The sequence below is a fragment of the Myotis myotis genome, unplaced genomic scaffold, assembly GCF_014108235.1.
Source record: "Myotis myotis isolate mMyoMyo1 unplaced genomic scaffold, mMyoMyo1.p scaffold_m19_p_2, whole genome shotgun sequence".
NCBI classification, from domain to species: Eukaryota; Metazoa; Chordata; class Mammalia; order Chiroptera; family Vespertilionidae; genus Myotis; species Myotis myotis.
The window spans coordinates 11,936,264-11,959,680 of record NW_023416324.1 but is presented as its reverse complement, the minus strand read 5'-3'; the positions used below and the strand labels follow the sequence as shown (position 1 = coordinate 11,959,680).

The 23,417-nt window shown below is 51.8% G+C and overlaps 1 protein-coding gene across 12 annotated transcripts in view; it reads left to right on the top strand.

Annotated features, from left to right (window-relative positions):
• The first annotated feature begins 11,793 nt into the window (after positions 1 to 11,793).
• The window catches only part of HSPG2 (heparan sulfate proteoglycan 2), a 100,269-nt gene continuing 88,645 nt past the window's right edge, over positions 11,794 to 23,417 (top strand). For all 12 annotated transcript variants that reach the window (XM_036348424.1, XM_036348423.1, XM_036348422.1 and 9 more), the window contains exon 1: positions 11,794 to 11,939. In XM_036348424.1, coding sequence (XP_036204317.1) covers positions 11,877 to 11,939 — 63 coding nt within the window. In that variant the 5' untranslated portion in view covers positions 11,794 to 11,876. The remainder of the gene's footprint in view (positions 11,940 to 23,417) is intronic.

Below are 23,417 nucleotides of genomic sequence, written 5' to 3'. Positions count from 1 at the left end.
TTACGGTACATGCCCTTGACTAGGAATCGAACCTGGGACCCTTCAGTCCGCAGGCTGACACTCTATCCACTTAGCCAAACTGGCTAGAGCATCATTGATATTTCTTTTTTTAAAAAAAATAGATTTTTAATGATTTTAGAGAGGAAGAGAGAGGGAGAGAGAGATAGAAACATCAATGATGAGAAAGAATCATTGATAGGCTGCCTCTTGCATGCCCCTTACTGGGGATCGAGCCCACAACCCAGGCATGTGCCCTTGAAAAGACTCGAACTCGGGACCCTTCAGTCCACAGGCTGACGCTCTATCCACTGAGCCAAACCAGCTAGGGCCATCATTGATATTTCTATCCCTCTCCCCTTCTCTCTTTCTCTCTCTGAAATCAATAAAAAAGTATTAAAAAAATGAATGAGTGAATTGGGCTGGATAGTGGAGACTGTATCTGAGTGGAGAGGGAATACCTGGTCAAAACCCAGGTCTCAAATGGGTTGTTGCCTTTTCAAGAAAAGCCAGGAATCTGAGTTTAATATGTTAGCAACAAATTTAAAAAACGTCAGCCCAGCTGGTGTGGCTCATGGTTGAGTGTTGACCCATGAACCAGGAGGTCATGGTTTGATTCCCGGCCAGGGAATACGCCCAAGGTTGCGGGACTTGATCCCCAGTGTGGGATGTGCAAGGAGGCAGCCAATCAATGATGTTTCTTTCTCGTCAGTGTTTCTATTTCTCTACCCTTCTCCCTTCTTCTCTCTCTAAAAATCAATTAAAACATACTTTTAAAAAAAAGTCATAAGGGTCTGTGAGATGAACAAAAATACTTGTTGGCCGAGTGTGAAGCCCACAGGTCTCAGTTAGGAACCTCTGGGTTTTGTCTTGCATGGACCGCTGGGGAGGTTCCTAGCCTCCCTTACCCTTGGTTCCTGCATGTGAAGAAATAGAGTGTTTATACCCAACCCCATCCAAACTCTTATTTTTCCAGGATTATTAACTTTAGCACAGCCCATGTGAGCAGAAGGGTAGAAGTGATGATGATGATGATGATGATGATGATGATGATAACAAACCCTGTAGAGCCCTTACAGGCACTGTTCTAAGTGGGTTGTTGTTTTTTGTTGTTGTTGTTTTCCAAGTGTTTCATACATATTTATGCTTCTAAAGATGTGGTTTTGGTGGCCAGGGCCCAGGGTGGATGTAGAGAAAAGTTTACATTGCCCAGTGTTGGAACAGGCAACCTGGGATAGTGGCAGGTGGGAGGATGGCCCTTCCTGGGAAATCTCTGGAAAGAATGGTTCTGTCCAAACCAGGTGAGGGTTGGAGGGTCAGAATAGGTACTCCCACATTTCTTGCTGGGAATATCTGAGAAAGTGTCCCCTGGGCCACTGAAGGCTCCAAACTTTCAGACTCAACAGGCCCCACAAGGCACCCAGGTATCTACCATCCTGCTGATGAGGGACTCTGGAGCCTGGGAATCCAACCTAGTTCTGCCACTCACCTGCCCAGAGACCGAGGTTTCATCCTTTCCCCTCTCTATGCCTCTGTTTCCTCTTCTATAACATGAATGGGGTAATTTGATGATCTCTATGGGCTCCAGGACTCATATTTTTGCATTTCTCCTGGTCCCAACGGAGGCCTAGAGCGTCCTGAGCTGAGAATTGAGACTATACCCCACCCCCACCCAAGAACTCAAGCCTCCTAAGTCCTGAGTTATCTTCCCAGGCTGTCCAGGGGCTATTTCAGGCCTCAGGGCCCATTTCTGTGTGGCTCTGAACTCCAGACCCAGCCAGATCCTTCTTGCTAGAATTCCCCTTGGAAATATGAGGGCAATAATGGAGTATGGAATGGGGTTGACCTTGAAATAACCCGAAGGTCTACAAGGCTCCATGGCTCTTGGAGGAGGTGGCCTAGCCCTATGGCCAAGCAGAGAAGGCAGCAAGCCTGAATATCTCTACCATGAGATTGCTGAGGTGGTCTTAGGATAGGAAGACGGAAGCGGGCACTGAACCCCCAGCCCATTGACTTCACCCCCGCTTCTACTCCATCTCTGAAGGACAAGGGTGATCCTTCCTGGGTTCAAAGCCCAGCAGCTTCTTTCTCTGTCTCTGGCATCTCTAACCTTCCCAGGAAGAAGACTTTGGCCTTTGTCTGAAGGGTCCTCAGCCCTCCAGTGACTTATTCCCCAGGCAAATAGTCACAGGAATATAGCTGGTTAGAATCCATTTTGGTCCAACTCAAGAGGTAGCTCAAGGGTGTCCTGAAGCCCTAGCTCAGTTGGTTAGAGCGTCATCTCAATACTCTAAGGTTGCAGGTTCAATCCCCATCAGGGCATATACGAGAAACAACCAATGAATGCACAAACAAGTGAAACAACAAATCTCTCTCTCTCTCTCTCTCTCTCTCTCTCTCTCTCTCCTTCCCCCCCTCTCTAAAATCAACCAATAAATAAAAAAAAATAGTGCCCTGATTCCTAAACCCAATCTGGCCCCTCAAACCCATCTCCTTCCTGCTTTAAGCCCATATTTGCAAAAGAGTCATCCTGACTCCTAAGGATGCCTACCTCAAAAATGGTCCAATTTCCCCTAATCAGAGTGTAAGACCCTTGTCTACAACACTGTTCTTGGGGTCTCCAGTATCTAGCCCAGTTCTGGCTCACAATAGGGGCTCAATTATATTGATATGGATTAAAGGGCCTTATGCCCAGCATGTGCTCAGTAATGGTAACTACTATGATATTAAAAGTAATTACAGTACCTTGCACACTGGGCACTTTCAATAACTGATAATGATGACAGCCAACATTTATTAAGCTCTTAACTATACCCTAGGCATTAACTATACCATATGTATTAACTCATTTAAGCCTCATACCAATCCTTTAAGTAAAGTACTATTGTCCCTATCGTACAGATGAGGAAACTGAAGCACAGAGAGATCAGGTATAATTGATGTGCTAAAGATGGTTACAGTGCATAGAGCACAGCGGCTCTTCAAAAAATGGTTGTGCAGAGTAGGTGCTCAGTAATAATTATCTTTAGGATTACAACATCTTGGAAGCAGAAGGTGCTCCACAAATGCATACTGTGGGTGCCAATGAATGGTAGATGTCATTATAGAGCCCAGTGCATAGTAGGTGCTCAACTGAAATTTGACCATTGGTTGGGGATTTGATTGTACCCTAAAGGGACAGGATCTCTGTGCATGGCTCAGACTTCTCAGGATATATACTCATGGCTCACAAATCTGTTCAACCAGTCACTCTGCCCAAGTCCAGGGAAAATAAGGCTCTTCGTTAGAGAAGGCCTTCTGCCTCATGTGGCCATGCGGAGGCCACAGGAAGTCCCTGTATCCACCGGTCAAACCGTGCATCTGCAGGGTCCATGTAAACAGGAAGCAGCAGGCAGGCTGCAGAACAATGTCACGGCTTACTGTGCTGTCTATCTTGTGTACAGAATGGCCTAGGTGTCCCCACGGCAGAGTGTGGCCGGGGAAAGTCCTTCATTATTAAGTGCCAGGCATGCTGCCAAGGCCTGAATCACAGGCTCTCGGCCCTCAGCTCCCTGTGAGGCTCGGTGTCAGTACCCCATTTTGCAGAGGGGGAAACTGAGGCTCAGAGAGAGAAAGTAACATGCCTGAGCTCCTGCAGCTGAAAAGTAGCAGAGCTGGGATGCTAACCCAGGCCTCTGACCCTCAGCCAATGCCCTTTCTATTCAAACCGCTGGGTTTTTTTTCTTAGTATTTATTGAATGGATTTTAAAAGAAAGAGGGGTAAATCTTGGCCTCTAAAACATGCAATAAATTAGACAAAGCAAGGATTGTATTTAAGTCCAGGGGTTTGGGCTGCCCCCAACACCAGTCTTCTGAGCAGGGCCGTGCTAACCTGGGACAACATGCTCTTACAGGAAATAGTAAGCAAAGGGAGAAATTTCCTCAAGGGTCATCTGCTGTCTCAGTTGCTCAATCCACTGGTCCCTGCATCATTTGGTAACATTGGGTGTAAGGGCATGATATTAGAATTATTTTTGTGATATTAGAATTATTTCTCTGTATTTAAAACAATCGAATGCAGCGGTTCTCAACCTGTGGGTCGCGACCCCTTTGGGGGTTGGACGATCCTTTCACAGGGGTCACCTAAGACCGTCGGAAAACACATATATAATGACATATTGTTTTTGTGATTAATCACTGTGCTTTAATTGTGTTCAATTTGTAACGATGAAATTGGGGGTCACCACAACATGAGGAACTGTATTAAAGGCTCGCGGCATTGGGAAGGTTGAGAACCACTGATCTAATGTGACTCCTTTCAAACAGATAATTTGATAGCACTATTCTAAGATCCTAGAAATTAAATGAAGCTTTTGTATGACTAAGGTGCGTGTTTGAGAGACATGCTCATTCTATTCCTGACCCTTTACTCCACCCTAATCTCTCTTATCCTGAACCTTAGCCTTAGGGCCCGCGCCTCCCGCCCTCTCCCCCCTCCCTTCTCACCCCCATTCTGAGGCCCATTTATCCCTTACTGTCTTCTCTGCCTACACGACTGCCCCTGCTTGCTCCGCATAAGAAACGTAACACTGGGAATGGGGCACACCCTTCCCCTCAATTGCATTCACACTGCCCTCTTTTAAGCTGAAATCTCAGGGAAAGGAGAGAGCCTCAGACATGTGCTGTGCCTGAGCTGGTAGCACCATTTTTGGCAAACTTTCTTTACAGCTTCCTAAGCTCCTCCCAGCAGGGCAGGAATTTCTTGTGAACAATCGAACAAAGCCGGAGGGAGAAGGCACAGGACATTCCAAAAGGATTTCTCTCAAGCTCCAAAAGACAACATGTGGAAACACTGCCGAAGGTTCACAGCCTAGTAAAGAAAAGCATGAAAGGAATGGAAAGTCGGCCCGGTAGGAAGGGCGGTCAGGCTGGAGGAACAAGGCGCTGAGGTCAGGAGGTCTGGGTGGAAGGGGTGCCTCTGCCACTCGTGACTCTGCCAAGGTCACTTCACCTCCTTGGCCTCAGATTTGTGGTCCTTAAAAACGGAAGGAGCTGGTAAAGTAAACACATGGATGCATGCATACCTGGCCATAGCAATGCTGTCTGAACCACAATGACCTAAAAACAGCCATCCAACAATCAGATAGGGTTAATGAACAACAGTATGTCGATGAGGCACAACACTAAATAATTATTAGAAGTACTATGTGCAAACTCAATATGAGTGCTGTTCAAAGTAGATGGCCCGTAAATTGCTAACGGTTACCATCTGAAATAAAGAGCTTGTACCATGCCCGGCTGGCATGGCTCAGTGGTTGAACACCGAACTATGAAGCAGGAGGTCACAATTCGATTCCCAGTCAGGGCACATGCCCGCGTTGCGGGCTCGATCCCCAGTGTGGGGCATGCAGGAGGCAGCCCATCAATGGTTCTCATCATTGATGTTTTGCTCCCTCTCCCTTCCTCTCTGAAATCAATAAAAATATATTTAAAAAGAAAAGAAGAAAAAGAGCTTGTACCAGAATGTGTCTAGGTGCTGCTTCCCAAATGGACCAAGTATTGCAAGAAAAAAGGTGTTAGCTTAAGCTAAACAGAGTGCTTACTGATATGGTTGGTTTCCACTCTGAACAAGCTTCTTATCTCGTCTCAGACTGGTACTAAGCAGTTTGAGGACTGGCACTGATCCACAGAACCATTTGTAAGTGGCCTTGGTCTTTACTGACACACAGAATGGCGTTAATGAAAAGAATGTTAAGCAGAAAAAGCAAAACATGAACTCATATGCATATGGGGATCACATGGGGTAAAATGCACATGTGTACAATGACAAAGAAGGGAAATGAACATTTTTGGAGCTCCAATGACAGGCCCTGCACAGAAGTCTTCTATGGCTGAAGCAGGGGCGTGTGGGCAGGAATGTGAGTGGGTATGTGGAGACCATGAGAATTCCAGCCTGGCTGGAGGGGAGCCATGGGTGTGGGGGAGCATGAGTGACAAATTCAAATTATAGAAACCATTTAGGTCTTTCAGGAGCTGGCTCGGGGGCAGTATGTGCAAAGTGTGTTATGAGAAACACTAATCTTGTGAAATGTTACAAGGTTTTTCCATAAAAACAAGGGAGGTCCCTATCTTGAGTATGTTGAAGAATGCAGCATTAACAGCTGGGCCCGGCTGGTGTGGCTCAGTGGCTGAGTGTCAACCCATGAACCAAAAGGTCACCAATTCAATTTCTGGTCAGGCACTTGCCCTGATTTTGGGCTGGATCCCCAGTAGGGGTCATGCAGGAGGCAACCGATCAATGTTTCTCTCTCATTGATGCTTTTATATCTCTACTAGAGGCCTGGTGCACAAAATTTGTGCAGGGGGATGGGGTCCCTCAGCCCAGCCTGCATTCTTTTGCAATCCGGGACCCCTTGGGGGATGTCCAACTGCCAATTGGGCCTAAACTGGCAGTCGGACATCACTTTTGCAATCCGGGACCACTGGCTTCTAACTGCTCACCTGCCTGCCTGCCTGCCTGATCACCCCTAACCACTCTGCCTGCCTGCCTGATTGCCCCTAACTGCTTGCCTGCCTGCCTGATCACCCTTAACCACTCTGCATGCCTGCCTGATCGCCCCTAACTGCCTCTGCCTTGACCCCACCACGGCGGCGTCATCTGGAAGGACATCCGGAATGGCTTCCGGAAGGTCGTTCAGCTGTCTGGTCTAATTAGCATATTATGCTTTTATTATTATAGATCCCTCTCTCTCTCAAAATCAATAAAAAAAAAAAAACCACAGCTGGATGGGTGACTGCACTGGAGGTCTGCTCAGAAACTTTCCTGTGTTGGTGTTTCTTGAGATGGCCCAAGTGTGGGAAAGAGCGGGGAATCCCCAATCTTCTTGACTAGGGAATCCCTTTCCCAAGGAGCATCTCAGAGAGCAGGTGATCCATGAGGCACAGTATGGGGACCCAGCCCCTGGGCCTGGGATCTACAGCAGGAGCTCTGCAAGAAGGTGATTGATGAGGGATGGTGTGGAGATAGGAGGGGTCAGAGGGCCAAATCCAAAACGATTTTCAAGAGTCTCACTTCTGCCTGTGCAGAGTTGAGCGTAACCCGAGGCAGGGTCGGGTGGGGAGCAGAATTGGGAATGGGTTCTGGAGGCAGACAGTCATGCACGTGAATCCTGGCTCTACCCCACACTGACTGTGTGAACGAGGCAGGCCATTGCATCCCCTGGACCTCAGTTTCCTTGTTTGATAAAGGGAAGTAATAAAATGCTCTCACTTGTCTATAATGTCGTGACTGTGGTAGTGAAAAAAAATGAGATTCAATGTTGGTCAAGGAAGGGAGTTTATCTCTGCCCCAAGTATAAACCAGAAGGGGGACATTGGTGCCTTACGACATGCTTGCTTTAACTTGTTCTTTTACTTAAGTAACATTATTCACTCAAGTGCCAGCTCCATGCCAGGCACTGTGTTCTTCACAGGGGGTATAGTTGGGACCAAGATAGAAACAAGACAATTGTGCCTTCTTCGTTATGCCTCCTAATGTTAAATGATCTTCCCAATGACTGCTATTGTCAAAAATGGTAAGAGAGAGAGAGAAGGGTGGGGGGTTGTTGGAAAGTATAGCAGGGACATGATCTAGCCAGGGAGGTCAGGGAAGGCTTCTATGGTGCCATGAAGTTTGATCTGGATTCTAAGAGTAGGCACTCAAGAGAAATAGCAAGTGCAAAGACCATGCTGGGGGAGGGATGTGGCTGGAGAAATGGGCAGGACTGTATCTTGCCAGGCCCTGCAGGGTCCTCTCTCCGTCCAAGGGAACTTAAAAAAAAAAAGAAGTTTTTATTGATTTCAGAGAAGAAGGGAGAGGGAGAGAGGGACAGAAGCATCAATGATGAGAGAGAATCCTTGATGGGCTGCCTCCTGCATGCCTGCCTCCCACTGGGGACCCAGCCTGAAACCAGGGCGGGTGCCCTGACTGGGAATTGAACCGTGATCTCCTAGTCCCTGGGCTGATGCTTAACCACTGAGCCACAGTGGCTGGGCTGTCCAAGGGAACTTTTACCACCTGCTTAGAACTATGTCCTCCCTCCACTTTCTCCTCTTTGCCACATCATCTCCTTGTTTCCTTTCCTCCATCCCCACTCCCTCTCAATATCAATGTCCTATTCCACATTCTCACCCAGTAACATATCTTTACCATGCTAGCACCTGTTTTCCTACACAGGCGTTGGAACCCTGTGCAAAATAGATGTTTACTTCCATTATTGAATGAGTGCAGGGCCACCACTAGTCCATACAGTGTCCCTGCTCATATTTGCAAAAGGTACCCCCTCTAAGCAGACAGAGTTCACAACAGGGCCCACTTGGCTGCAGACCCTTGTGCAGTGAACCACCTCCTTAACTGTCCCCTGCAGCCCTGAACGAACGAATGAACGAATGAATAAATAAAACGTGAAATGGGTGAGAAGGTCTGAGGCAGAGAGAAGAATTGGAGTGGGAGTGCAAGCCAGGAGAAGTTGAGTCCTGTCAACTTGGGAGCAGGTGACTCACAGACGCTGGCTACTGGTTCCAGAAGGCCCCCGACTCCTGTTTTCTCAGAAGCCATAGTGTTTGGCTGCTCGTGCCTGTCCAAACTCTTGTAGCCTCTCCTTATCGAAGGAACCTTGTGCAAGACTCGAGTTGTTTCTTTTCCAAAGAGTGTAAGGAGCACTGGGAGTTATGAGTACGTACAGTGCAATTACAGGCGCCTCGCAGGCTCAGCGAAGCCCAGAAGGCCGGCCCCTGCTCCTCTTCTGAGCCATATGAGGAGAAAGCCAGGCCCTAAACAAAGCAACTTGAGAACATTTACTAAAGATATCGAGGACTGCAAAATAAAACAGAGCCGGCCAAGTCCCTTAGTGGGGAGAGGATGCAGAATAAATAGGTGGATGACCAATTCTCAGGGCGGGTGGAGTCACCCTGGAAGGCTTTCTAGACAGGCCGCATTTTCCTGCTCTCCGCCCGCTCCTGCTGGCTGCAGTCAGCTTTACCACCTCTCTCCCCAACCTCCTTTCGGAAGCAAGGCTTATAGCTTGGGTTTTCGTCTTGACCAAACTTTTACAAAGGGTTACTTGTTCCCCTTTTCCCTTTGCTCATGAGCAAATCATCCAAGAAGCCAAAGTTCTGGGACGTAAAGGGCCTGAGGTAGGGGATAGTAGACACTGAGGCAGCTCACAAAATGCGATTTGTCACGGATGCTGACCTCCACAGACAGGCAAGGCCTTGGAAAAAACCCTGCCACCAGAGCTGGCCACCTGCCAACTCTGAAGTCAGCGGAGTTTTATAGCCTTCCTCATCAGACAGGGAGTTCTCAGGCACAAGGCTGTAGTCCTCCATCGCACTGGAGATCCTTGGGGCGGGGGTTGCCTCTGGCCTTCAGACTGGGATTAACACATTGGGTGCAGAAGCTGCTCCTCCATCAGACAGGAGCCCCTTCCCGCCATCTGAGGGCAGAGTTGTGTCTCCCTCTTCAGATTCGGAACTCACCCAGAAACAGAAATAAGAGAAATAGCCCCCACTTATTTAGTAATTATTAGGTGCCTGAAACGGTTCTTTTTTTTTTTTTTTTAATATATATTTTATTGATTTTTTACAGAGAGGAAGGGAGAGGGATAGAGAGTTAGAAACATCAATCAGCTGTCTCCTGCACACCCCCTACCAGGGATGTGCCTGCAACTAAGGTACATGCCCTTGACCGGAACCGAACCCACGACCCTTCAGTCCGCAGGCTGATGCTCTATCCACCGAGCCAAACCGGCCAGGGCTGAAATGGTTCTTTTTAAAATATATATGAATTCATTTTAACTCTCAGAACAACGCTATGAGGCAGGTCTTAGCATTAGTCTCCTTTTCTTGCTGATGAGATAGAGATATACTGAGAGGTTGAATAATTTGTCCAAGGTTGCACAGCACGGTGGTGGAGGCAGGATTCTCCATCGCACTGAAAACAACATGAAAACAGGGACAATATCCTTCCTCTTCCCTCCATCAGATTAGGAGTTCATCAAGGGTTAAGATCTGGTGTCCCTCTGCTGTCCATCCCTATCTCCCTGTCTGGATCAGAAACAGACCTTGCCCTGGCCTTAGTGGCTTAGTTGGTTGGAGTCTCTCTCTCTCTCTCTCTCTCTCTCTCTCTCTCTCTCTCTCTCTCTTTCGCTCTTTCTCTCTCCCACTCCCACCCTCCTCTTTCTAAAAAAAAAAAAAAGTCTTATTCAGTGCTGTGCCTGGCATCTGGGTTGGGCACAGGGAGTTGGCCGAAACATTGTGGATGAATTTCTGTTCCTTACAGCTCTGAGCTGGTCCCCCAGAAATATGCCCCACAGGGTGGAGAACCCCATCTTTTAGAGATGGGACACCTATCTGGGATGGAGGCCAGGATGCTAGTGTGTTCTCGGTCCCCCAGGTGCCTGGATAGGAGGCCCCAGAGTGCCCGGGAGACTGCAGGCTGCTATCACAGGGAACACACCTTCCTCCGCAGCCAGGCCTGGTGCCACCCTGTCAGCTAGGCATTTCCTTCTGTCCACAGCTCACCTCACTCCTGGCTGCAAACCCAGCCGCGAGTCTCTGGAACCTAGCAACTCTCGAGGAAACAATGGAAACTTCAGTTTTTCTTCTCCTCCCTCTATCATTACTCAAAAGGTTTTCCTCTCAGCTACACACACGTCAATTTTCTCTCCACCCATCAGCCTGGCTGTCCTGGAAATTTTCAGGCAGAAAGGAGCCCTGTGCGTGGGCGGGAAGGCGACCTGGTGGCGGGGCCATGTGTGCCCAGACTGGGTCTGTGTCAGAGGTGGATCCTCAGGGACTGTGATTTACCGCCCAGCAGCTGTGATCGGGGCTCTGGCAGGGTCTGTCTGTGTCTGGGCCTGGATGGGTGCGTGGGGTGTCTCTGTCGCAGGGGCTGTGATTTATGTGAGTCAAAGTTGGTCTGCGAGTGATGGATATGGAAAGTGGCATGTGTCGGGGCAGTTCAGGGTTGAGTGCCTGCTACTGTAGGTCACTGTGGTTAGTGTGTGAGAAAATGTAACAAGGCCAACCTGCATGTGAGAAAATTGTCGGCCTGTGTGTGTCAACTGTCGGCGCCTGTGAGGAATTTGTGTGCGAAAAGATGTCTATGTGAGTCTGTGTAAAAATGTGAATATGAGTGTGCCAGCTGTGCCCACTGTGTCACCTGCAGAGGTGAGAGTTTTGAGGAGATACCGTATTCTTTTGCATCCGGGAAGACTGTTAGTGTATGAAAGTTGGTACAAGAGTGCAAATGTGCCGAGTGCGCACCGGGAGCAGATGAAAGTGCTGGTGCGTGGCACTTGTGAGTGTGAAAGTGTCCTGTGAGCGTGCTCAGGTGCCCGTGTCAAAAATGCCTGTGTGCACGCGTGGCATTCTGGAGTGTCCTCGAGAGCGGCCCGCGGGGGGTCCCGCTGGTGGAGCGTGGAGAGGTGTGGGGGGGTTTTACGGGTCTGGCAGTCCGAAGGGGCGCGCGGAGCGGCGTGCGCGTGGAGGGAGGCCCCGGCCCCCGTCCCATCTTTACTCCAGGCCGGGTTTGGCGGGGAGCCGGGCTGGGCCGCGGCCCGCGGAGGGGGCTGGGGGCCAGACAAAGGCCCAGTTGGCGGAGCTGCTGGCTCCGAGGAGCGGCGCCCGTGGTCCGTGGGCGGGGTTTCGCGCCCCGGCGGGGCGGTCCGGGGGCGGGGCCAGGCTCGGGGGCGGGGCGGGCGGCCTCGGGGGCGGGGCAGGGCGGGGCGGGCGGCGGGTGCGGGAGGGGTGGGGGTGGCGGGGGCGGGAGCGGGCCGCGCTGTCCCGAGGACTCGGCAGGCCGGCGAGCGGGCGGCTGCGGGCGGACGCCGGGCGTGCGAGTGAGCGGAGCGGAGCGGGCCATGGGGCGGCGGGCGGCGGGCGCGCTGCTGCTGGCGCTGCTGCTGCACGGGCGGCTGCTCGCGGTGAGTGTGCGGGCGGGGGGGCGCGGGCGCCCGGGCCCTGCTCGCCGTGCCCGCCAACTTGGCGGGGGCGCCGACCCTGCGCTGTTGGAACTCTGGTTCCGGACGCGGCGCCCGTCGGGGACCCCCGGGTCGGCCCAGGCCGGTCGGCAGCGACCGGCGCCCCCTCCCGCGTGGGGCTGTCCGGAGGGCCGCCCAGGGAACCCTGTGGGGCCGGGGGCGGGGCCTCCCGCGTGGGAGCCCGTGGGTCGCCCAGCCACGTTGTCGAGTCTCCGAGTGGCGCTGGGCTCGGCTCGGCCTTCCATCCCCGGGGACCAGGCTGAGAAACTTTTGAGCAGGGTGGGAACTTGGCTGGGCAGGGGAGGGCACCCCTTTCTTTCTGTGCCAACTGGGAAAAGGGGCCCTCGGGGCGATGCAGATCCTCGCAGCCCCCCGGGAACTTCACCACGCGCCCGTGCCCTTGGGGAGCTGGTAACCAGGCGGGCGCAAGGAAAGAGCCGTTCAGGACACACCTGAGACTGTGACCCCGCCGGACCCAGAGCCCTGCGCTCAGGACTCCCGGATCAATCCCCGCTCTTCACTGAGTGTGACCTAGAGCCAGCGAGCGAAGCTCTCGGAGACCAGCCCTCATGCCTAAGGGACATAAGATGTGTGGCCTCCGAGCGCATGTGTAGGACCGGGTGGAATGCCCAGGAAAGTGCCTGAGCTGGGCCTGCTAAGTGGTGGACGTTCCGTGGATCTGCTTCTTCAGCTTTCCTTCCCCCAGGTCTCCAAGGTGCGGGATGGGGAGGGGACTGCCCCTGCAGCCCAGTCCCCTGCTCGGAGCTTGGATGGAGGAAAGGAGAACACTTGGCCAGGAGAGGCTGTGAGGACCTGAATGAACTCCAGGAGGGTGGGGTGGGGTCAATGGGCAGGGAGCTGGTGGCAGAAGTAGGTGGGGGCACATCTGGGGAGCTGGGCCTGCCCTGGGGAGCCACAGAACCACACCCACCCTTTTTGAGGTGGTCCAATGCGGTCCCTGCCCCTGCCTCCATGTTCTCAGAGCCAAGAGAGGGATTCTTCTAAGCTGGCCAGTGTTTACCCAGTGACTGACTCCCTATCCTTGCCTTGCCTTGCCTTGCCTTGCCAGCTTCCTCTCACCTCTGGCCTTCTGAGTCACTTGTTAACTCCCACCCAGGCCTGACCCCTCTCACCTCTCATGCCCCACCCACTCATCACCTCTCCTACCCACCCCCCCCCCAATCTGGTCAGCTTCCTTAATCCTTTTTCTCAGCCTCTCCATATTCAGCAGAGCCTGTCCAGTTGCCTCCCAGTCTTGACCTGAACATGCAGCTCCCAACACTGGTTTTCACTTTTCCAAAAAGGAGGCACCAACCTAGCACGTAGGCTGTCTGCCTTTTTTTTTTTAATCCTCTCCTAAGGATATTTTTCCATTGAGAAAGTGGAAGAGAGAGGGAAAGACAGAGAGAAACGTTGATGTGTTTACATCGATTGGTTGGGCCTCCTGCACGCGCCTCAACCAGAGACAGGGCCAGGGAGAAGCCTGCAACCTAGGTACGTGCCATTGACCGGAATCTCACCCGGGACCCTTCCATCCACAGGCCAGCCCTCTATCTACTGAGGCAAACTGGCTAGGGCCTGTCTGCCTTTTTTGACTCTCCCCAGCTTTGCCTCCCAATGAGGGGCTCCTGGATGCCTGGGTTCTACTATGGCAGGAGTGGGGAGGAGGTGGAGTTGTTTGCTGTGTTCTGGAGTAATTGCCACAGAAATTCCCGGATTGTAGCCAGTCATCTCATTCACTTGTTCATTCAACACATCTTCATTGAGCAGCATCCCATGACAATCAACAGGTGTTCAGGGTTCATTCATTCTCATTGGGCAGATACTGGCCAAGCACTATTGCAGTGATGGCGAACCTATGACACATGTGTCAGAGGTGACACGCGAACTCATTTTTTTTGGTTGATTTTTCTTTGTTAAATGGCATTTAAATATATAAAATAAATATCAAAAATATAAGTCTTCGTTTTACTATGGTTGTAAATATCAAAATATTTCTATATGTGACACGGCACCAGAGTTAAGTTAGGGTTTTTCAAAATGCTGACACGCCGAGCTCAAAAGGTTCTCCATCACTGACCTATTGTGTACCAGTGCACCTGGCACAGCACTAGGGGCTGGGGTTTTTGGGTGAGCAAGATCAGGCCCTGTCTGTGCTTTCCCAGAACTGAGATCAGAAAATAGGCAGCTCTGGTCCTGTGATTATAGAGTCTCCTCAGCAACCACATCAAGGTCTTCCCTGTCCCACCCCAGGCTCATGGTGGAGGCCTGGGAAGAGCTTGGCCTCTGGACTCAAGTTTGAATCCAGCTCTGCCATTTTCCAGCTCTGTGACCTGGGGCAAGTTTTCCTCTCTGAGCCTTAGTTTTCAAATCTGTAAAATAGGAGTAAGGAGTTTGTTGTAAGTTTTCAATGATATCAGGTTCCTAGCCAGGGCCCCAGCACGCCTTTGGCTCCTCCTTGCCTACTTGCCCTTGGTCTCTTCTACCCTTCAGTTCACATCCATAAGCTAGCAGTGAGTGGGTGAGAGGAGGATATGAGAGGAGGATGAGATGGTCCTTAGGGAGCTCAAGATCTCAGCAGGGGCAGGAGACAGAGGAGACGGTGGTCTGTGATTAAGTGTGGGGGTAATTTCAGTGGCGGTGCGGAGGCTTGCTGGGGCAGGGGGCCAGGTCTGGGTGACTCAGGGCCTGCTGACCCCTTTTCTTCCTGCTGGGGCCTTAGCCCTTCCTTTCTTGGGGCCCGCCCTGACAGGAGATAGGAGTCTTGAGGAGGCCACAGTGATTACAGTGTTTTCCAGAGCTGAGGAGGGAAGTCGCTGAGATACCTGTTTCCTGCCTCAACTGGGTTTCCTCACTGGGGAGGTTGTGGGCTGGCCGGAAATGGAGGAGCCTCCTTTTCTCAGGGGCATCTTACTTCAGTCCTCCTCTTGACATAGCTGGCGGCCCTGCCCAACCCCTTTTGCCCCCCTTGCTCTAGACCTGCTGCTGGGAGGGGGTTGAGCCCTGGAGATTTCCATAGGGAGGGCTGCAGGTCAGTCCATAGAGGGAGGTGGAGGCTGAATGGAACAGAGATGGACCCCTTCCCCCCATGCCCTAGGCCAAGCTCCCTGTGAATACGAGTCTCGGCCCCCACCAGAGTTGGCCCAGGCCTGTTCTCAGGCTGAGTGCAGGCAAGTTGGGATCTGTGGGTCTGAGGCCTGGCCTGGGAGATGGGTGGAAGGAAGGTGGCAGAAGGTGACTGGGTTCAGGGCTTGGAGTGGTGAGAAGGGAGGTCTTGGGGTGCAGGGCCTGATGATGACAAAGTAATGTGGACAGTTCACATTTATCAAATGCCCACTGTCTGCTAGGCACCAAGTTTCTCAGCAGGTCCTTATACTGTTATGTTCCCCTGCTCACAACCTCTCCCAACTCTCCGTGTTGCTTACAGTCAGACCCAAGCCCTGGAGGCCCTATGAGATCTGGCCTCTCCCTCTGCCTCTCGAATCTCTCCTCCTGCCAACTTTCCCCTCATTTGCTCAGTCCAGCTACACTGGTCTTTGTTTCTTTTTCTTTTTTTTTATCCTCACCTGAGGATATTTTTCCATTGATTTTCAGAGAGTAGAAGAGAGAGGGAAAGACAGAAATATCCACGTGAGAGAAACACATTGATTGGTTGCCTCCTGCACGCACCCCTACCAGGGCCCGGGCCGGGGAGGAGCTTGCATCTGAGGTATGTGCCCTTGACTGGAATTGAACCCGGGACCGTTCGGTCCACAGGCTGATGCTCTTGGTCTTTGTTTCTTGAACACACTCCCACCTCTGCATCTGCTGTTCCTCCTGCCTAGAATGAGTGCCCAGAGAATATTTGTGTGACCCTCTGCCTCACCTCCTTCAGGTCCTCAGCTACTCTGCTACTCTGCCTGTCGTTTGCTGTCCCCTTGTACTGCTTTATTTATTTATTTATTTTGTCACCATCCGGCATGTATCTGTGTACTTGTTTCCCCCTACTCCCATTTAAGCTTCATGAGAGCAGGACCTTCTGTATTTTTGCTCCCTGCTGCTTTATATTTAGCACCTGCAGGTAGTAAGTGCTCAGGAAATACGGCCGTTGAATGCACTAAGCTATAGCTACTAGGACAGTCCGCTTACTCTAGGCCAGCGGTTCTCAACCTGTGGGTCACGACCCCTTTGGGGGTTGAACGACCCTTTCACAGGGGTCGCCTAAGACCATTGGAAAACCCATATATAATTACATGTGGTTTTTGTGATTAATCACTATGCTTTAATTATGTTCAATTTGTAACAATGAAAATACATCCTGCATATCAGATATTTATGTGACGATTCATAACAGTAGCAAAGTTACAGTTAGGAAGTAGCCACGAAAATAATTTTATGGTTGGGGGTCACCACAACATGAGGAACTGTATGAAAGGGTCGCGGCATTAGGAAGGTTGAGAACCACTGCTCTAAGCAGAGGAAATTGAGGCACAGAGGGGTTACTTGCTCAGTGACTCCCACACATATGCAGTGGCCCCACGAGTCAGACTTTGAAGCCAGACAAAGCTCTCCTCACTGCTCTGCTGCTTTCCCACTTGCTTGTAGCAGGCAGGCTTGTAGCGGGCAGGCTTGTAGCGGGCAGGCTTGTAGCGGGCAGGCTTGTAGCGGGCAGGCAGTAGCGGGCAGGCTTGTAGCGGGCAGGCAGTAGGTGTTGATGAAACTGCTGTCACTCAGGTTGATAAAAGAAAGAACTCGGGTCCTAAGTGTGCAGCGGCTACCTCAGGCAAGAACAGCGGGCCTGGCTTTGGGATAAGAGGCACTAGGGATGAGCGTGCTGCAGGGTCCCCAGGGCCTGCCTGCGCTGGAACCTAGAAATGCTAAACTCTAGGGCAGTCGTTTGTGGGATTATCTGTTCTTTTATGGGGTTGTTAGCTATTTAATTTCCTCATTAAATATTCCCTGAGACCCTATAGACAGTTGAATTAATCCAGAGGTTTTAAGACCAGAGCAGGCCAGGCCCAGCCCTACCCTGTGTGGGAAGCGACGGGGGGGAAATGGCTAGCTGCCCTGCGCAGAGCCCTCACTGGGCTCCCCTGGGGGCTCGAGGTTTAGGGTGAGTCTGCACAGGCTTCAGGGCTTTCTGGCCTTGGGCAAGATTCTCAGAACGGAGGGTAGGAGGGGCTGCCCAAAATGTGGAAAGATCTGCAGTGATGATTCAGAGGCCACTTGGAGGCCAGACATGTGGGTTCTGGACCCTCAGACCATTTGGAGCATGTGGGCAGGACTCCAGCCCTGGCCTGTTGCCCCCCTCCCCAGCCCATCTCCGCTGAGAGGCGGCAGGCTGGTGGAGGAGGGGGTGAATGTGACCCATCCTCCAGCAGCTTCCCAAAGACCTTGTGAGCCCCCTGCACCCTCCCCCCAGGGCCCACCCTGGCCTTCCCCACACCTCAGTCCTGCCAGGAAGGGGGAGGTTGGGCTGAGGGTCTTGCTGGAATGTTGCCTCAACCTGGGCCTTGGCCTCTTGGGCCCTGCTGCCCTCTCCTGCTCCCAGGGCCTGGCTGGGGCTTGCTGGCTACCCCAGTGCCCAGAGCTGGCTGACTGAAACCCAGAAGAATGTGTGGAACTTGCTTCGCGGGGAGCCGCCAGCCTCACTGCCCAGCCTGGTGGCGTCGGCCATGTCAATAGCGGCCTTGAGAGGGGAGTGGCTGGTGGCTGCTGGGGGTGTCTGGGCCAGGGGCACCATCCTGAAAGCCCTGGGAACAAGGCGGCTCTTTGAGTCCAGGGAATGTGGGGACTTCAAGTCTCAGCCGCCCCCAGAACTCACCCTCCCTCCTTTCCCTGATGGCTGCCCATGCCATGGTTGTAGGGACCTCAGAGCATCCCCAGGGGCATGTGTGGTATCCCTGAGATGTCCTTAGGACCAGCTCCCAGCTACCTACCGGGCCCTTTTCCCTGAAGCATGAGGAGGGTGCCCCGTTCTGGATTTTAGGGGGCATCTGGAGCACAAAGCTTACAGTGTGCATTGAGCGAATGAATGGACTCATGATGTGACTAAATATTCTGCAAACGGAATCCCCAACAGCTATGTGTTAGACTTAAAAGTCATTTAACAAATATTTATTGAGCATCTTCTAACTATCAACCTTGTTCTAGGTGCTGAAGTTACAGCAGAGAACAAAAAAGGCAAATTCCCTCCCCTCGTTTAACTTGCATTATAGCTAGTGCAGGAAGACAGACAATCAATAAAAGTGCCAGAAAAAATAAAGCAGGGGAGAGGATAGAGAGCGATCGAGCGGTCAGGAAATCCTCTGATAAGGTGGCATTTACACAGACGCGTCTGAAGGAAGTGAGGGTGTGAGCCCTGCAGATATCTCGGGAAAGGGCACTCCAGGAAGAGGGCACAGCTAAGGCAAAGGCCCAGAGGTGGGCTTAGCGTGTTTGTGGGAAGCAGGGAGGCTCACATGGCTGGAATAGCATGAGTGAAGGGGAGCATGGTTGATGTGGCCAGAGGATTGGCAAGGGGAGGTGGGCAGAGCCTTGGCCATGGGAAGGACTTTGGATTTGCTTCTTTGCGAGATGAGAGATCACTTGATTTGCTGTGTGGAGAAGACAGGGAGGGTCAAGGGCAAAAGCAAGGAGGCTGTGACTCAGGCCAGAGACAATGGAAGCTGTACCAGGGAGATAGAGGTGGGAAGAAGTAGTGGAATCCTGAAGATATGGTGAAGGTAGGGCCAACAGGGTTTGCTGAGGGATGGGGTGTGACAGACAGACAGGAGTCAGGGGTGTCTCCGCAGCCTTCCAGCTTGAGCATCCAGGAGGATGGAGCTCTCACTAACTGAGATGGGAAAACTCCAGGAGGTGCAGACTAGGGAGGAAGGTGCAGAATGGCAGGTGATGGAGGGGATGGCATGGGGGTGGGGCAGTGTTGGACTGACACCTGGAACACGGGGGACAAGTCTGAGTGCCTACCTTGCTGCCTTTCGCTTACTTGTGCCGTTTCCCTGGGCACTGTGGTTGAGGGAAAGGTGTAGGCTCAGAGGGCTCTGACTTCAAGTCTTGGCTCAGCCCCAACTGGCTGTGTGACCGTGGGCAAGTCGCTTCCTCTCTCTGAGCCTCAGGTCAGAAATGAGAATCATGATGCTTATTTCCCAAGTGAATACAAGACCAAGTGGATGGACCTGGCTCAGTGTCTGGAATGTTATAGGTGTTTGACAATTGATGGCTCTTCTATTAGTCTTATTCTGCCCAGGGCAAGGCCAGAGTAGTGTATGACTCAGAGTTCCCAGTGCCCAGCATGGCCCAGTTTCTTCTGATCAAGATTGCTGCCATCGGCCATCTTTTGACCCAGGCCCTGCTCTGGGCTTGTGGAATCAATGACCGAGGGAAGGGATCATTCCTGCTCTTTCTGTTTCTCTTCCGAAGTCTGAGCGCCCTGGATGTGACTACATCTGATCTGTCACTGCCCCCCTTCCCCCACTGAGGCCGCAGCTGCAGGACAGAGTCCACCCTTCCACCCTGATTGCTCCTTCCTGGAGGGGAGAGGGAGGGGCACACCCCAGGGTGGGGCCTGGGAAAGTCTGGGGCCTATGGACCTGTTGTCCCCTTCCCAGATGTGTGCAGTTGGTGGGCTCTGAGCAATAAGAGGTGTGGCCTAGAGGCTCCCATGGGTGCAGAAAGGATGTTCATGCATCTTAAGGGGAGCGGCCGAGGGAGGCTTCCTGGGACTCCATCCCAGTCCCATTCTCCCGCAGGCCCCGAACCGGAGGAGGCAGGACCTTGCCCAGGGAGCCCTGGGAAAACCTGTAGCAGTTTCTCATTTTCGAGTGTTGATGAGGCCTCGCAGCTCTAAATCTGGTCCCCAGGGGCTCTCAGAGAAACAGCAAGACTAAAGTTCACGGTGACCTCTCCCCCCACGCTGTGCCTTGGACTTGGGCTGCTGCATGGATCACATCCAGGTGTTTCATTTTTTAACATTTGGCATCTTTCCCCACCTTTTCCCCAGTGCCAATTTGTGGGGTTAGGGAAGCAGCCTGGGATTGGGCAAGGGGAGGACTTCAGAGGCGGCCTCGGGTGACCCCACAGATGCTTCTCCTGGGCTGGGGTGGGAATTCCCAGCTGCCTCTGGCCCCTTCCCAGCCCACCTCCAGGTCCGTGCTTCCACTTCTTCCTTTCCCGCCTCCCAGTGCTCACCACAAGGAGTCGGCTCTGGCCCCATCTCCTGGTCCTGGCCTCCCCTCCTTACTCCAGCTGACTCATCCCTCTCTTTGTTTGGCGTTTCCAGTTTTCAAATAGTTGGGAACTGGGATCATGCCTCTTCTTGGATCCCTCACTGGGCTGGATGGATTGAAATTCTGGCCTCAAAATCCTAGCCCCAGTGGCTTCTCCCACTTAACAACGCTTCTCCCTCTCCTGCCATTTGCCTTCCTGTGTGCACAGGAAGAATAGAGACGAGGGTCTGCTCGCTAGTGACCTGACACCGGGTCATCAGCCGATGCTCAGTGAACATTTCACGCTATGCCTTTTCTTGATTAGACTGCCATTCTCTCTTAAGCCAAGCCTCTCGAGGGGCATTATGGAATATGATCCTCCTAGCACTCTTTTGAGGTTGGCACAATAACCTCCATTTTGTAGAGGGTGAAACTGAGGCTCAGAGGGGGGCAATGGCTGGCCCAAGTCATCCATCAAGTACATGGATCAGCTGGGAATGGAGCTCAGGTTGTTTGATCCCAAAGTTGTCATTCCAACCTGAGTGGATTTAGCCTGTTGGATGCAGAGAGTAGACAGCCTGGGTCAACTGGCATAGTTAGGAAGGTCTGCCTGGAGGAGGTGGACTGGGCCGGACTTGGCAGAGGCTACAGTAAGCTGCATATCGGCCATGTGAACATATCCAGCTCCTACTTCTCTGGCTTGGGTGCCTTTTGACTCTGGGCCTCTCTCAATTTAGCGATAACATTCCCCAGGGAGATGGATTTGCCTTTCCCTGGGATTGAGACCCACCCCTGGAACCTGGATTCTTCTCACCTGGGTCCCAGGCTCCCTGTAGGTTTTGCTGTTGGGAGTCGGTGAATTTTTGCTGAGTGGGGCCTGTCCTGAGCCAGCCCTTTGCCCACCTCTATATTGGGGGCTAGGCTGCAATAGAAGCCACAGAAGCACATGACCCAGCTGGAGGCCAGAATCTACATGCAAGCCCCAAACTGTGTCATTTGAACATCCCTGTGTAGTGGAGGAGTCAAGAATTCATCCGTCCATTTATTTATTCATTCACTCATTCATTGCCTAAGGATCTGCTGTGTGCTAGACTTCATGCTAAGTGTTTTATCTGCATTATCAACTTTCCTGTGTAGTTGGGATTATACTTTCATTTCCTAGAAGAGACAGCTCAGAGAAGGGCAGTGTCTTGCCCAAGATCACATAGCCAGGTGCAGAGGAAGGTAGGAGCTGAATTCAGTTCCATGTCCTCTTGGAAGAAGTTAGGGGCGTGGTACTTCCTCTCCAGAAGCTCTGGGTCTTGCAGAGGGAGGACTCAGGAATCATAAGTACCCACCGCAACTCCAAGCCCGGACAGCAGCACATGGTCAGGGAAGGCAAACATCAGTTTGGCATGAGTTATCTGGAGGGACTTTCTGGAGGAACTGGGGCTTAAAAAACAAGGAGAATTAGGCTGGTGGAGGAGGAAGACATGCAGGGCAGGGGTCAGGGAGTCATCCCCATTGTCCCTAGATTTGCATTGTTGTTGAGTGTGGGCAGGAAAGTCCTGGCCTGCTGCTGGAGTCGTTAACACTGGGGAAAGAATGGGAGGAAGTCACCACATGGCTGAGGTCATGTACATCCCAGTCCCCTGCCCATACCCCGCTAGACCAGGAGGCAAGAAGTCAAGACCTGGGCCTCGCTTTTCCTACCCATGAAATGGTCTGCTTTCTTGCTTTTTGGCTGCCTGCCAACTCAGAGGACCAGGACCTTGAGTTCTTGGAGAAAGCTTCCCTTTAAGAGTTGATAGTATTCTATTCTTTGGAGCCTGGGGAGGCAGCCATCTTGAGAAGCTACCACCTTATCAATTTATTGATGCTACCAGCCCACAAGGGCCAGGGAAACAGTTGAGGGAGAGGGCTCTCTGCTTCCTTAGCTCTTCCTTGCCTGTCCACCCATGTGGACCTGGGATTACCCATGCAGTGGTCTGCCATGTTGTTTCACCTGTGTGCCCTGTGGGCAAGTGCCGCTAAGCTAACATCCAGGGGACCTGCCACTGGTGTTTAGTGAGTGAGCATAGATTAGGAGGCGTAAGATTCCTGTATTCTTCCTGGCCCTCCCTGTGTGATCCAGGACAAGTCATTTAGCTTCTCTGAGCTAAATTTGGAACCATTCATTCATTCATTGATTTAGCAAACATTTATGGAGTGCCAGGTCCTGTATTAGGTATAAACACCAAGCATGAGCTGAAGGAGCTTTTAGTCTGATAGGAGAGTCAATAAAAGGTTGAGGGGCAGCTTTATCCAGTTTGGCTCAGTGGAAAGAGCATCAGCCTGAGGCCTGAAGGGCCCCATGTTTGATTCCGCTCAAGAGCACATGCCCAGGTAGGGGCAGCCGATCAGTGATTCTCTCTCATCATTGATGTTTCTATCTCTCCCTCTCCCTTCCTCTCTGAAATCAATTAAAAAAAAATATATATATATATAAATAAAAGGTTGGGAGGGGCAAGGAGTCTGCATTCAAGAAAGAGACTTCAGGGCCACATCACCTCTTGGGGGGGATCTGGGGTCTTTGTGACTGTCTCAGCTCCCATTTGTTATTCTAGTTACTGAACTGTCTGTTTACCTTGAAAGTAGCCTGTGGGAAGAGGGGACATGGGGAGACAGCTCCCATGGGCTAAGGCAGAGGATAAGACCCACAAGGGTGGGGAGGAGAACAGGCTGATTTTGTTGTGAGTCTCAGATGAGATCATGGATATGGAAAATAGTGCGGCTATTTATACTGAGCTTGGTTATTTTAATTTAGGAGGAATGGAAGCTGCAGGGCTCAGGTTTGGCATTGAGTGAGTTAAATGAGCGGAATAGTCCCAAAGCTCCTGCTTTCCACTTTCCTTCCTCTTTTCTGTCTCTTCCTTAGGAGGGGAGCGGGGCTTGGAAGGGAGGCAGGGATCAGCTCAAGCCTGGATTTGACTTGAGGAAATGGGAGGAAAGGGTTAAGATGGCTGCTGTTTCACCTGGGGTGGGGAGGGGGGAGGGAAAGGAGACAGGGACTGCTGGGGCTGGGGTAGGAATGTGTGATAAGATCAAAGCTTTCAGCCTGCCTGGGCCTCACCTTAGTTTCACCTGAGCAATTGAAGGGAATTCTCTAGCTGGAGGAGGATGAAGAATGGTGACCTTCTGGGGGAGGGAGTTTGCAGGAGCCACCTCCCTTTAACGCGCCAAGAGGCCCCACTTCATGCAAGCCTTAGGTGTCCCT